At 41.2% G+C, this 15,547-nt stretch overlaps 1 protein-coding gene across 1 annotated transcript; it reads left to right on the forward strand.

Annotated features, from left to right (window-relative positions):
* Positions 1-4,376: 4,376 nt before the first annotated feature.
* LOC135983270 (myb/SANT-like DNA-binding domain-containing protein 1) lies at positions 4,377-14,702 on the forward strand. The gene is made up of 3 exons (XM_065594080.1): positions 4,377-4,964; positions 5,959-6,458; positions 14,637-14,702. The coding sequence occupies exons 1-3, from the start codon at positions 4,388-4,390 to the stop codon at positions 14,700-14,702; spliced, it is 1,143 nt and encodes a 380-aa protein (XP_065450152.1). The 5' UTR covers positions 4,377-4,387.
* The last annotated feature ends 845 nt before the right edge of the window (positions 14,703-15,547 follow it).

A 15,547-nucleotide genomic window follows, 5' to 3' on the forward strand; every position in this document is an offset into this window, starting at 1 on the left:
TTCTGACTACATCATTGCAATCTTCTTATATCATATCATAGTGGCATTGTTAGCTCCCCTTTTATAATACAGAATCTGCTGAGTATGTCTCCGATAAGACATAATTACTCAACTGAAATGTTATAACTGAATACCTGAATTTTGTATCTGTCTGCATGTGGATCCTGTATGGTGCATGTACTCAAAACTAAGTACACCTTTACTTTGTGCAATATTAAGGAGAATAAAACAAATTAAAAACTTAATGTTAAGTACATTGTTTTAACTAAAGGACAAGCCCCCACAGAAAAGTTTTTAAAAGGAAAATAGTTTAAAACTAAAAGTGAGCTACACATCTTGGCTATTGATTATACTATTAGCTTGTTATTAAATGTTTAGTAATCTAAAATTAAAGGTAATGAGAAGACCAGGTGAGTAGGGTTCATACATGCAGCAATATGGCACAACAAGACATTCATTGGTGCGCACGTCAAGAACATTGTGAAGTGCAGGGCTGAAGGCCGAGGGCTAGTCTACACTAGAAAATGAGATTTATCCAGTTATGTCGCTCAGCGATGTGAAAAATCCACACCCATGAGCTACATAGTTAAACTGACCTAAGTCCCTATGTAGACAGTGTTAGGTCAATGGAAGAATTCCTAGCTACCGCCTCTTGGAGGTGGATTACCTATGCCGATGGGTGAGCCCCTCCTGTCAATGTAGGTAGTGTCTACACTGAAGCATTGCTGCTGTAGCGTTTCAAGTGTAGACACGATCTATGCTGACAGGAGGCATTCTCCCATTGGCATAGTAAACAAGCCCTAATTATCTTAATAACCCAAGAAGTTCACCAATGGCCTACTAATGCACACCCTAACATGGCTTTTGCTTTTAAAGTATGATTAATTAGTCAATTATTACTATTTGTTTGTATTGTGATAACACCTAATAAGCTCAGTCAGGAATTTGGCTCCATTGTGCTAGGCTCTGTACAAACATATAACAAGAAAATGGTGTCTAACCCAAAGACCTTACAATTGAAGTATGAGAGACAACAGGTGGATACAACAAACCAACAGGGGTGGGGAAGCTCAAGGCAACAGTGAGACTACTATGACCAGTGTGATGATAATGGTCATAGCTTAGCAGCTGCCTAACCATTGTTGAGTGGATTTTACAAATAACCTTTTCAAAACCATAATTTTTGGTGATTCATGCAACATATCCTCCAACATTTCACTTTTTGAACTCTAAGACCATGTAATAAAAGTTTTGGATTTCACTTAATTCATACTGAATTCTATCATGCTTAGCAATTTATAATGTACTCTTCATCCTTAAAGTGCTTTACAAACATTAATTATCACAATGGCCTTGAAAGGTAGTTAGGGAAATAGAGACAGGGAGGCTAAGGATAAGATTTTCAAATTTCAGCAGTAAAATTAGGCATCTAAATTCATATTTAGGAACTGAGATGTGACCTGTTTTTTTTCCAGAGATGCTGAGCATATGTAGGCAATCAAAATGGATGATTTTGGCCTAAGTGACTTGTCCAAGGCTGCAGAGGGAAGTCGGTGCCAGACCTAGAATTAAATCCCTAGATTTCCTGCTTTCCCACACTTGAGCTCACTCCTTAATCACTACATCATACCTCTACAGTGATCTAAATCAAATAATACAATTTGAATGCTGCCTTTAAGGTTGTTATTGAGTTTCATGGGTCAGAGAAACAGATTTGCTGCAAATAAAAATAACAATTAAAAATAGATAACTAATTTGAGAACTGAACTTAAGAACCATTTGTATACATACTATTAACAAAGGGTTACATTCATTGAAGAACTAACAGTTTTCATCAGAGGACAGTAATTTAGAGAGCAACATTGTAATGATTATGCTAGGGCTGTAGATTTTCAGGGGGAAGACTGATATTCTTTTGGTAATTGTACACATTCTTAAAGACACACAGCAAATCAAATATAAAACTCCTGTCTATCTTTTTGCCTTCTTTACAGAACCCCAATAAAAATGAAAAGGACACAATTTTGAAAAAAAATGTATTGATAAATTAGGACTTTGAATACAAAGTCTCTTATGAGTTCAAACATTTTGGACCAAATTCCACCCTGGTGTAAGTGGGCCACAACTCCATAGCTGAATTTTGACCCAGTGTTTTTCTGTGGCTCAATTGGTATTAATCTGTATTTGTTCACTATTGTTTGCTACTGTCAAAGGCCTACAGAACTGTAATCTCAATACTATGAGAATGGCAGCAAGGTCTTGTTTCAATAACTAATGAGATGGTGACTCCTAAACATAAATTAGCATTATTGGGTCTTTTGTAATGATTGCTGAAGCATTATTAATTTTCTTGCTGAAATGTATATAGCTATCATCAGCTGCTGTCAGACAATATTAAGAGTGTAATGCACTGTGGGTAACTTTGTAGGCACAAAATGAACACGGTCATCCTAGGGATTTCCAATTAGGAAGGCTATTATATTGCAAAAACATTTTCTGTGCTATAATTTGATAAGATAACCATTAATTACCTTTACTAGTGAGAATTATATTCTTTGCTGAAGTTTTGAACTACATGGTGGTACAAAACCATGTTAGCTGAAATAGAAATGAACTATTTTGAATTAAAATAATAGGGCCCAATTCTGCTCACACTGGGGTTGATGAGTGTTCATTAAATGTAGTTAAAATGACTATTTATAAGCCTAACATATAGTATTTTTGTTATAAACTAATAGTGCATTTGTTAGGGGAGTGCCATTTCAGTCAATGTTTACCTCAGGTTGGTTTTAACTATTAGGTTTTGAGGGTGTTGGCTTTTAAAGAACCAATCCTAGTTATGGGTCCTCATGCAGGGAAGATTTAGTTGAATTAAATGGGAAATTTTAGTAAATTGTTAAGCAAAGTTGGGCCTTTAATTTTAATCTGTAAGAAATAAAGGAAAAAGGACAGCTGTACTTAAAGGAACAGATTATCTCCCACAGTAATACCCCTTTGCTCTGGAGGTGCAAAGGAGCTGTAAACTTGCCAGAAATCCCAGGTGAGTAAATCCCGGATCCTAGTTGAGGAGTCCTCTCTAAACCCCCACTGCAGCTCTCAGTGTAGACATGTGGCAAGAGGCTTGGCCACACTCAGGTCTTAAATTCAGCCGGAGCTATCCGGAGCTTGTAGATTAATAGATTTTTAAGGCCATAAGGGACAATTATCAGAAATCTTCTCCCCATATAGGTAGTAGACCATGATCAAATCAACTTCTCTTGCTTAAACGAAATAGATTAAGCTTCTTAAGTCTCTCTCTGTAAGGCAGGTTTTCCAGACCTTGAACACTTTTTTTCCTGAACCCTTTCCAATGTTTTAACCTCCCTGTTGAATTGTGAACATCAGAATTGGGCAGTGTTTCAGTAACAGTCTCACTAATGCTATATGCAGAGGTAATTCCACCTCCCTTCCCCCTGCTTATATATCCAACAATTGCCTTCGCTCTCCTAACCACAGGATTGCACTGGAAGCTCACACTCAGTTGGTTATTCACTATAATCTCCAAGTCCTTTACAGAGTCACTGCTTTCCAAGATACAGTGTCCAATCTTTTAAGTGTGACCTGTGTTCTTTGTTTCTAGATGTATGACCTTGCATTTGACTGTCTATTAAACCACGTTGTTTAAATGAATACAGTTTGTGAAACTATCCTGATCATTCAGTATAACCATTTATTACTCTGTCCTTAGTCCAATAATTTATGTAACATTTGCAAACTTTACCACCAATAATCTTATATTTTCTTCTAGATCTCTGATAAAGGTATTCAGTAACATTGGACCAATAACAGATCCCTCTGTGTTGCCACTAGAAATACCCCTATTGGATGATGATTCCCTATGTACAATTATTTTTTGACATCTATTTGTTATTTTTAATCCAATTAAAATGTGCTACATTGATTTTATATAGTGCTAATTTTTAATCAGAATGTCGTGGTACTAAGTACCTTAGGCCTGGTCTACACTAGGCGTTTATGTCGAAGTTAGCACCGTTACATCGAATTAACCCTGCACCCGTCCACACCGCGAAGCTATTTAGTTCGACATAGAGGTCTCTTTAATTCGACTTCTGTACTCCTCCCCGACGAGGGGAGTAGCGCTAAATTCGACATGGCCATGTCGAATTAGGCTAGGTGTGGATGGAAATCGACGCTAATAGCTCCGGGAGCTATCCCACAGTGCACCACTCTGTTGACGCTCTGGACAGCAGTACGAGCTCGGATGCTCTGACCAGCCACACAGGAAAAGCCCCGGGAAAATTTGAATTTGAATTCCTTTTCCTGTCTGGCCAGTTTGAATCTCATTTCCTGTCTGGACATCGTGGAGAGCTCAGCAGCACTGGCAACGATGCAGAGCTCTCCAGCAGTGATGGCCGTGCAATCTCAGAATAGAAAGAGGGCCCCAGCATGGACTGATCGGGAAGTCTTGGATCTGATCGCTGTGTGGGGCGATGAGTCCGTGCTTTCCGAGCTGCGCTCCAAGAAACGGAATGCAAAGATCTACGAGAAGATCTCTAAAGACATGTCAGAGAGAGGATACAGCCGGGATGCAACGCAGTGCCGCGTGAAAATCAAGGAGCTGAGACAAGGCTACCAGAAGACCAAAGAGGCAAACGGACGCTCCGGATCCCATCCCCAGACATCCCGTTTCTACGAGGCACTGCATTCCATCCTCGGTGCGGCCGCCACCACTACCCCACCACTGACCGTGGACTCTGAGGATGGGATATTGTCCACGGCCGGTTCCTCGGACATGTTAGCGGACGGGGAAGATGAGGAAGGAGATGAGGAGGACGAGGCAGTCGACAGCGCTCACAACGCTGATTTCCCTGACAGCCAGGATCTCTTCATCACCCTTACAGAGATCCCCTACCAACCGTCCCCAGCCGTTACCCCGGACACAGAATCTGGGGAAGGATCAGCCAGTAAGTGTTGTAAACATCTAAACATTTATTTTTAACAGAACAGGAATATTAACAATAACAAAAATGGGTTTCTCATGATTAGTTTGCCCTAGGCGCTTAACGGTTCAGTCCTGGGCAGTGCAACTATTGAAAAAAAATCTAACAATGTCCGGTTTTGCATGACTGTCCTGCCCAAGCCGCTCTACTGTTTAGTCACTTCTAGTGCAGCTAGAGTAAAATGCGGTCTATATGTCCGGGGATAGAGCAGAAATCCTCCTGGGACATCTCAATGAAGCTCTCCTGGAGGTAATTGGAAAGCCGTTGCATCAGGTTCCTGGGGAGAGCGGCCTTATTGGGTCCTCCGTAGTATGACACGTTGCAGCACCACGAGACAATCAAGTACTCGGGAATCATTGCTCTGCACAGCAGGGCGGCATACGGCCCTGGTCTTTGGAGGCTTTCCCGAAGCATTCTCTCTTTCTCGCTGTCAGAGATTCTGATGAGGGTGATGTCGCTCATGGTGACCTGCTTTGAATTAGGTAGGGGAATGTTAGTGTTGGGACTGCTTGCCCGTTCCTTTACAGAACTGTAACCGCTGGTTTGCAGCCACGCGGTGGAGGCGGGAGAGGGGCAGCCTACAGGGATCGTTCCCGGGGACAGCCGCGAGGGGGTGGGACAGGGGCAGAGTTCCTGCTTGCCGGATTGCTGGCAGCAGGGACTGACATTGCTTTCAATGTGAAATGAGGCCATTGCTAATATTAAAGTTTTAAGCTGCCACAAGTCTACGGCTTACCATGTCTGCCTGCAACAGAAATTCCGTTGTCCTGCCCCGCTTCTCAAATGTGCTGTGCAAGACCCCAGGCACTGAATGCGAAGGCCGAGAATTCGCCCTTGTGCTGAGTGCGCATGTGATAGGTGCTGTGCATGGTCTTGTTCACAGAGAAAGACTATGTTCTTTGTTCACAACTACATTTATCTTTCTGAGGAATTCACTCCCTTTTTCCCATTCCCACAGCCACATCTGCGACTGTCTCACAACCTAGCCTGGCATCACACTCCCAGAGGCTAGCGCAGATTAGGCGTAGGAAGAAGAGGACACGGGAGGACATGTTCTCGGAGCTTATGGCCTGCTCCCGAGCCCAGGCAGCACAGCAGACCCAGTGGCGGGAGAACTTGTCCCAAATGCACCAAGCAAACATGGATCGGGAGGAGAGGTGGCGGCAGGAAGACCAGCAGGCGACTCAAACGCTGCTTGGACTACTGAGGGAGCAAACGGACATGCTCCGGCGCCTTGTGGATGTTCTGCAGGAACGGAGGCAGGAGGACAGAGCCCCGCTGCAGTCTATCTCTAACCGCCCTCCCCCACCACCAAGTCCCATACCTCACCCAAAGTCCAAAGAAGGAGGGGCGGCAGAGTCCGTGCTAACTCTCACTCCACCCCTGCAGAGAGCTCTAGTAGTAGAAGGCTCTCATTCCCCAAAATTTAACAAGTTCTTTCCTTCCCGCCTGACACAAGCCCCCGTCCAAGTTTCACCTCCCAGTTCCATGTGTAGTTGATAATAAAAAATACGTTTCTGTTAATTACTGTTTCCATCATGTTCTTTTGGAGGAGGAGGGGAAAGGGGGTTGGTAATTGGACAGGACAGTCACCTTTGGCAGGGTACATAGGCGGGGGCAGGTACAGCAGCAGGGCAGATACACAGTGCAGTGACTAGTTACCCTGGTCAGTCTGGGAGGTTGTTTTCATGTTATGTGGTGGGGGGTGGGTTGCTCTGTGACTTTGTGGCGGGGGAGGGCAGTTACAGATCTTAAGCGGCGGTCCTTATGCAGGATCACAGAGCCACGCAGCAGGTGATCTGTAACCGTCCTCCCCCGCCACAAAGTCACATAGCCCCCCCATACACACAGTCCTGATCAGGAGGGGTGACAGGCTCCGTTGAAACAACCAGCCCACCACAGCGGAGCCTGTCAATCCTTGAGTTTAGAAGCTTCATTTGCGTCACTACACTACACCCGCTCCCCACCACAGTCTGCGTCCCAGTTTTAAAACATTCCCGCGAAAACAGTAATAAAGAGAACGGTGTTCATTAACAAAGTAGAAGTGATTTTATTTCTAAACGTGTGTTGGAAGGGGGTGAAGGGGGTATGTAACTGGAGAGGATAGTCAACATTAACTGGGTAAAGAAACGGGGGCAGGTTCAGCTTCTCTGTACACAAACTTAAAAGTCACAGGTTACCCTGCTCACTCAGGAACCTAGCTTTCAAAGCATCCCGGATGCACAGCGCATCCCGCTGGTCTCTTCTAATCGCCCGGCTGTCTGGCTGTGCGTAATCAGAAGCCAGGCTATTTGCCTCAACCTCCCACCCCGCCATAAAGGTCTCCCCCTTGTTCTCACAGAGATTGTGGAGCACACAGCAAGCTGCTATAACAATGGGGATATTGGTTTCGCTGAGATCACAGCGAGTCAGTAAGCTTCTCCATCTCCCCTTGAGACAGCCAAAAGCACACTCCACCACCATTCTGCACTTGCTCAGCCGGTAGTTGAAGAGTTCTTTTTCACTGTCCAGGGCGCCAGTATAGGGCTTCATGAGCCAGGGCATTAGCGGGTAGGCTGGGTCCCCGAGGATGACTATAGGCATCTCCACATCCCCAACAGTTATTTTGTGGTCCGGGAAGTAAATACCTTGCTGCAGCCGTCTAAACAGACCAGAGTTCCTGAAAACACGAGCGTCATGAACCTTGCCCGGCCATCCGACGTAGATGTTGGTAAAACGTCCCCTGTGGTCCACCAGTGCTTGCAGCACCATGGAAAAGTAGCCCTTTCTGTTAATGTACTGGCTGGCCTGGTGGTCCGGTGCCAGGATAGGGATGTGAGTTCCATCTATGGCCCCACCGCAGTTTGGGAATCCCATCGCTGCGAAGCCATCTATGATCGCCTCCACGTTTCCCAGGGTCACTACCTTTGGCAGCAGTACATCAACGATTGCCTTGGCTACTTGCATCACAACAACCCCCACAGTAGATTTGCCCACGCCAAAGTGGTTCGCGACTGACCGGTAGCTGTCTGGCGTTGCAAGCTTCCAGAGGGCTTTGGCCACTCGCTTCTGGACAGTCAGGGCTGCTCGCATCCGGGTGTCATTGCGCTTCAGGGCAGGGGACAGCAACTCACAAAGTTCAAGGAAAGTTCCCTTCCGCATGCAAAAGTTTCGCAGCCACTGGGATTCATCACAGACCTGCAGCACTATGCGGTCCCACCACTCAGTGCTTGTTTCCCGGGCCCAGAATCGCCGTTCCACGGCATCAACATGACCCATTGCCACCATGATGTCCTCGGCGCTGGGTCCCGTGCTTTCTGAGAGGTCTGTGCTACTCTCAGACTTCAGGCCCTCACCGCGGTGCCGTAGCCTCCTCGCCTGACTTATCTGCATCTGCCTCAGGGAAAGGTGGATGATAAGCTGCGAGGCGTTGAGAGCGGCCACAACTGCAGCGATGGTCGCAGCGTGCTCCATGCTCGCACTGCTGTGGCGTCCGCGCTGTCACTGACTAGAAAAGTGCGCGAACTGATATCCCGCCGGCGCTTTCAGGGAGGGAGGGCGGGAGTGATGGACGGATGACGACAGTTACCCAAAAGCACCCTCGACACATTTTTTTTACCCAGAAGGCATTTGCGGCTCCACCCAGAATTCCAATGGGCAGCGGGGACTGTGGGAACTCTGGGATAGCTGCCCACAGTGCACCACTTCCAATGTCGACGCTTTCCCCGTTAGTGTGGACTCACAAAGTCGAATTACTGTCCTTAGTGTGGACACACACGTTCGACTTTGCAATATCGATTCCAAAAATTCGATTTAAGTAAAATCGAACTACTCTTGTAGTGTAGACATACCCTTAGAGTTTTATAAGAATATTACATCTACACGGTTAGCTTTATCACCAAACTTCTTATCTCATTGAAAACGAAATTAGGTATGCTTGACAAGACTTATTTTCCATAAAACCCTGTTGACTGGAATGAATTATGCTTCCATCCTGTAATTCTTTGCCATGCCATATCAGTCTTTCTATGGCTTTGTCCAGGATTGATGTCAGCCTATAATTGCTTTGGTCACCTCGTTTACTTGTTTAAAATATGGCACAACATTGTTTTTTTTCCCCAGTTCTCTGGAACTTCCACAGTTTCAATCTCAGTGATCTAAAAAAGCTCCTTAGCTAATTCTTTTGAAACTCTTGGATGCACATTATGTGGTCCTGTAGATTTAAAAATTATTTACCTTAAGTGGTTGCTGCTTAACCTCCACCCTGCTTACTGTGGAATAGAAAGCATTTCATTATTACTTCAATTTCTGAAAACATCATTCAACTTCTTTCTCAGTACAGAACAGAAATCTGTTATGCTGTATTATGTAATACATATTGTTAGAGTGACGGGCACAGCATAAACTAAACTAGAAAATTGCAGCACATACACTTCTTATCAGAGCCCTGAAATAAAGAGGGTCAACACTTGTTCAGAGACTTTTACCAGAGACCTGCAGAAAGCATAAACTAACTCAAATTGCCACAGAGCTCATGTGAAACTCCTTCGGTCTGCCAGTAGTGTGCACTGGCTCAGACTAAGGAAGTGCACTTCACTGAATATACATATGAAAAATACTAAACAATATAAATCCTTCAACTATAAATCCTTCAGCTCTAAACAGTATTTGCACTACAATCACATATCTACTGCAACATTTGACATTATTATTGCTTTGCAGGTGCGACAGTCCTTATTCTTTGCCCTGGTGAGAGAATGGTGGTTAACTTCTATTTCTCTCTTAACTGTTTACATTTTTCCTTCAATCATAGTTTGTCTTATCTCTACCTCTGCAGGAGGGCAATCATCAGTGAGATCTGCCACGAATACATTGAGGCTGATGTATCTAATGGAACCTGCACTTATAGCCAGACCTGTCAATAACCTTAGCACCATTACTGAAGATAGCTTTTTTCACAAGATTGGCTTCTTCTTGCAAAGATTATTCACTATCCTATGCGCAAATAAAAGCAGCCATTATTGCCTTTTATTTCCCACCTCTACTTTCCTTACACAGCTCTTTATTATTATTTGTGACAGCAGTAAAGAATAGTCTCAATCTAACAATTCTTAGCACTTTTCATGTTCAAAGCGTTTTGTTGTCATTATCTAATTAATCTTCACAACAGCTCTGTGAGGTAAATAAGGAAGCAAGTATTATCCTCATTTTATAGATAGGGAAACTGCAGTAATGAGTTTAGTAGCCTGATTTGCAGAGGGGCAGTGCACTCTATGCTACCATTAAAGTTAATGAGAGCTACAGGTGTAAATTACTGGTCCAAGACCACAGAGGAAGTCAGTGTCAGTGCTCAGACTAGAATTTGGGAGTTCCTTATTCCTGGTCCCATGGTCAGATCACTTGACCACTCCTTTCTCATTTAATTTTTTTTCCCCACATACCTCCCTACAAAATGTAGGGCACTAATGATATGCTGGTTCTGATTCCACACTGGACACTTTCTAGCTGGATTTTCATTTAAAATTTCAGCACCACAGAACAAACAATATTTCATAACCTTTTGCTTCAGAAGTTTCATCCCTTCTGGATTTTAATTGGGCTTCCCCTCAATATAGGGAGATGCCTTTAGCCTGTTAAAAGACAATGTAATGCAGGCATCAGTTTTCTTATATTTTATGTCTTTCTAATGTTTTCTTATGGAACCCCTCCCCCCCCCCTTTTTTTTTTACAGAAATTCAGATACTTTGAAATATTGCATGTACCCTAAGCCATAGACAAAATGCATTTCTCCAATGCTTTCCTAATTCATGGGGGCTGCTGTTTTACCAGTCACTATGTTCCTTAATCAGTGGAGTTGTACACCATGTAGATATTCAGTAAAAGTGCTTAATAAAAATCATTTAATTCTAAATTACAAGAGTGCACTTAACCCTAAATATATTAAAACTGATTGTGTGATATATTGCAGTGAGTAGGTAGAAATTTAAAAATAAAAGCTTCCTTTACTTACTTCAAAGAGCATAAAGCTTATAGCCCTTAAGCATGAACCCAGGTACTAATGTCATGATGTTATGCTATGATAAATTAATCCATTTTGGGCTTTTAAGCTGTAAATATGAAGTACTTGAATCTGATCAGTGACAAGATGAAGAACTGAGTTTCCAAAGTAAAGAGCTAGCATTATGACTAGCTTTCCTCTTGCCTGGTTCTTGGAGATTCTCTATTTGTACTGCAGTTTTGCTGCTGTTTTATGAATCCATTCTTTAATAGGGCAAGAGGTATAATTTAGGATGTGGGCTCAGTGATAATGTATAGCACCCACAAAAGCATACCTTCTCAATAATTTTTTTTGGGGGGTGAGGGATTGTCTTTCGCAAATGAGGAGAGAAACTTTGATCAAAACTTGGGGGAAAAAATGGGTGTGAGGTGTTTTTGTATGAAAACCTGAAAACATTTGAAGAAAAATTTACATGAGAAAAGCCTGTTGACTTTCAGCAGCATTTTGTTTGGGGACAAAACATTTTCCAGCCAGTTCTAATTTATACTTAATTATTTGTATATACATACTGGTCTGTTGCTCTCCCCACCCCTTCATATGTTGTCTGCAAGGACTTTGTCTACCTATCTGTCTGAACATTGGCTAGGAAGTAGTGCCCCAGTCCTAATCGGGTCCTAAGGTGCTACTGTAATACAAATAATGTCTCGCATTAATTAAATTGTTTTTATTCATATTCCTTCATTTTCCAGTAGACTATCCAGATCTGTTTCCCAGGTGACCTGAATTTAATTAATATTGATGGATTGTAGAGTCTCACCAGAGGCATGTGGGAAAGTGCCATTTTTATTTTCTTCTGAGTCCCCCAGATCCTTTCTGAAAAGTAGCAATTATCTGTGCTGAAAATAGTTCTATATTGCTGAGTTTAAATTCCTCTTTTTAACGTTCTAAATGCCCTGGAATTATAAATAATTTATCAATAAACTTTGTTTTCTTCCATTTCTCCTTTCCAGAGAAGGCCTTAAAGTTTTGGAAGCATTTTAAGGGAAAGTCAGAGTCCTATCCCTTTAGACTCATTTTTTTCTTGTAGTGGCTTTTGTCATATTTGTATGGCATGTTCGATTGCATATGTCATGACTTTTATAAGGCATATATAACGGATATCAGAATCTAATTCTGTCTGCCATAAACCAGATTTATGGAAATCCACTGGCCTAAGTAAACATATTCCTGTTATACCATGGAAGCAGAGTTCTGCTGCTAACCTGCAATGAAAACGTAATATTTATTATTAGAAATGGGAATGCTATAATCATGTGATGACCAGAACTATGTCCAACCATATGGCATTGGAATAAAAGTGTTAAGGTTTAAGCTGGAAGGTTTTGAAAAGAATATTTTATGGGCTGCAATCCTCATAGGGCAGCAAAGGGTCATAAGTCAGCCTGTGATATAGGGGTCTGATTCTCCTTTCACTTAAACCAGTTTAGCTCCCCTGGCCTCACTGGAGTGACTGCTGTTTTTTACCGATGTAGATGAGAGCAGAATCAGGCTGTATAGCCTTTTAGAGCACTCTGAAGAGAATCCCAACCAGATTTATAGATCATTAGGCTTTAATGGGACCACATTCAGGTTGGGGAAGGCTGGCTGGCTGGCTTGGCAGACCATTCGGAAGTCTCAGCCAGGGTACTTGAGGGTGCATTTTTATCTCACCCAATTTTACACGTATGTAACTCATTTTACTTAAGCTAACTAGACTGCAACTTGATTAATTATTTAAAAGTTATACCTCATGATAACAAATGTAAAGGGAAAAAGCTAGGGAAAACTCTATTACCAAATAAAACTATTCTATAGTAATTACCTTATTCATTGATATGTAATTTAATTTTAATGTCATAGTATGACAACACACACAAAAGGAACCAGTCACATTTTTTCCCAATTACAGGGCAATCCTAGTTAACCAAAGTTTATTTTGTACAGACAACTGGCCTGATTCTGATTGCCATTTACACCAGTTTAAGATAAGTGTGTTGTGCCACGGAATGCAAAATTATTTTTACAACAAGGTTTCTGAAGTTTGATAGATGCAAAACTCCTATTGGAGTATGTAATCAGGTTTTATATTAGACACACATTTGTAGAGTAGCTAGCTAGCTCAAGATTGTTAGCAATAAATGTTCAATTGTATCTTCAATATTAAGAGATTAACATGTCTGCATTTAATTGGAGTGAGCAAGTTAATGAAATAAGTCAGTATATTGAACATATCCATTGGCAATGTTTACAGGGATACTGTTAACTTAAAAATCATGGGCCTGATTTTCTACTGCATTGCAGCTCATGTAGTTATTTGCATCTAGGGATTTAAAATGTTGCTAAATCAAAATGGCAGTTTTGCACCCCCTTTTGATAATCACTTTGCTCAGGGGTGACTATACAGTGCAAAATGGTGGGAGGAAAAAAATAATTTCTTTATCTATATTACTAGTACCTACTTTAGATTACTGAAAATGAAAGAATTTCAGAAATCTATGATATTTTTCATTACTTACAATGTGTGTTTACTTTTTACATTCCACTCAGCTTAACTATTAGAAATGAAAACCACTTCACTGATTATTTTTTTTCTATTTTTTATTTATCATCACCTTCACTTTCAGGTTCTCAGTGCTGCAATATTTGTGCTCCAACTATTGCAAAAGACTGTCCGGTGTCCTACAAATATTTTAATATTGCTAAACATTTCTACTGATATTGGGTTTGGGGAACGTTTGTCTTTACAAAGTCTGAAGTTTGGATCAAATTTGAGAAGCATTTTTCCCGTAGCTAGCAAAAGGCAACTCCCTCAAAACCCTTCTTCAGTCAGTTCAACCAATCACAGACATCTTTCAACCAATACATACCCCAAGACTCAACATGAATGGTATATAACGTTAATTGCATATTACAGAAATGTACTCCTGTCATACATTTACAACTTATTTCTTAATTCTCATGTTCCATAAAATTGCTCAAAAGAGAAAAAAGGTCAGATTGTTAGCTGTTTTAAATCAGTATAGCTCTATTAAATTAATTAGCCCAAAACATTTATATAAAATTGCAAAGGAAAAAATCATTTCCAATATTTTCCAGTCAACTCCAGCAGACTGGTGCTAAAGGCAACCAGTGGAACATTGCATTAAGTTATTCATAAATAACTTCATATTAAACTAAATAGTGAGTTCTATATCAGGCAGAAAACACACCAAATATTTGATTCCGTTTGGATTCCACTGGACCACAGTGCCATATGATGTAGAATTATGATGTAGAATTGATGGCAAATCAATTTAAGTACAAGCTAACCTATAGAGAGCCTTTGCCCATGTAGCTATGATGGTCATGAACTAGTCTAGTGCATAAACATCCTTTTAACATGTTAAAGCAAATTGGAAATTAGATCAGTTCACCATGAAAAATCAAAGGAAACTTAGTTTGCATCAAATAAAAATAATGTTCTGATAAATCCCCAAGCCACAACAATTTAAAATTAGTTATTCCAATCTACCTGTAACATGTGTAGATAGTATATTTGGACTCCCTTACTGCAGGACTGAATATGGTCCATGATGAGTGAGAACCCTCAATTTAAGACCAGGCTGTATGTCTTATTGTAGGTAGAAATCAAAGTTTTGGATCGAGGAGAAATCCATTATAACGGTAGTTTTCTAGAAATCCACTAGGTGGAAATTATTTTCTTACTGAACAACTTTGTTCTGCCAATTGAGGCCATTACCTTGTATTATAAGAGCTGTACATGAAGCATTTGTTTCTGTATTGTGCATATTACAGATTCTCGCAAACTTATCACAAAAACAATTGGCAGTGTAAATTACAGAAAATGGTGGAGCATAGGGCCTGATTCTTTTACTAGACTGGTGTAAATCGGGAGTAATTCTATAAAAATCAATAGAGTTAAACTGATGTGACACTTGTATAAGTAGAAGAAAATCAGGCCCATATTATGGGCAATATAAAGATAAGCATTTAGTCATAAGGCCAGTAATGGATGAAGAAAGAAATTAAGCACAGACGAGTGAGAAAACAAATGGTTTAATGTTAGATTTGTTCAGAAATGGAGAATAGTTGAAGCAGATAAAACAGAAACTACAGAGGAAAAAGCTATTTTACCAACACCTCCTCTGTGTCAATCAATAAATGTTTCAATAAAATTCTGATTTTCACCTTTACATTCTCTTCCACTCTTCTCTGAACTTGTTACCTAACTCATAAAACACAAGTCAGAGTGAATTTTAGATAAGGGTTGGAATCCATTCAGATGCATTGGAAGCATATTTGAAAGGAACATGACAAGCAGTGATGCCCTTAAGCTACAGCAAAGGAGATTTAGGTTAGATATTAGGAAATTCTTTCTAACTAAGGATAGTTAAGTAGTGGAATAGGCTTCCAAGGGTGGCTGTGGAATCCTGTCAGTGGAAGTTTTTAAGAACAAATTGGACAAGTACCTGTCACGGATGGTCTCGGTATACTTGGTCCTATCTCAGAGTAGGAGGATGGACTAGATGAC

This window comes from Chrysemys picta, chromosome 4 (genome assembly GCF_011386835.1).
Source record: "Chrysemys picta bellii isolate R12L10 chromosome 4, ASM1138683v2, whole genome shotgun sequence".
Taxonomy (NCBI): domain Eukaryota; kingdom Metazoa; phylum Chordata; order Testudines; family Emydidae; genus Chrysemys; species Chrysemys picta.

Bases quoted from the DNA above. Each gene is read 5' to 3' on its own strand.
- LOC135983270 (XM_065594080.1), top strand. From the start codon at position 4,388: ATGCAGAGCTCTCCAGCAGTGATGGCCGTGCAATCTCAGAATAGAAAG. The intron at 4,965-5,958 runs GTAAGTGTTGTA...CCATTCCCACAG, and splicing joins ATCTGGGGAAGGATCAGCCA to CCACATCTGCGACTGTCTCA. The intron at 6,459-14,636 runs GCCCCCGTCCAA...GTCTTATTGTAG, and splicing joins TTCCTTCCCGCCTGACACAA to GTAGAAATCAAAGTTTTGGA.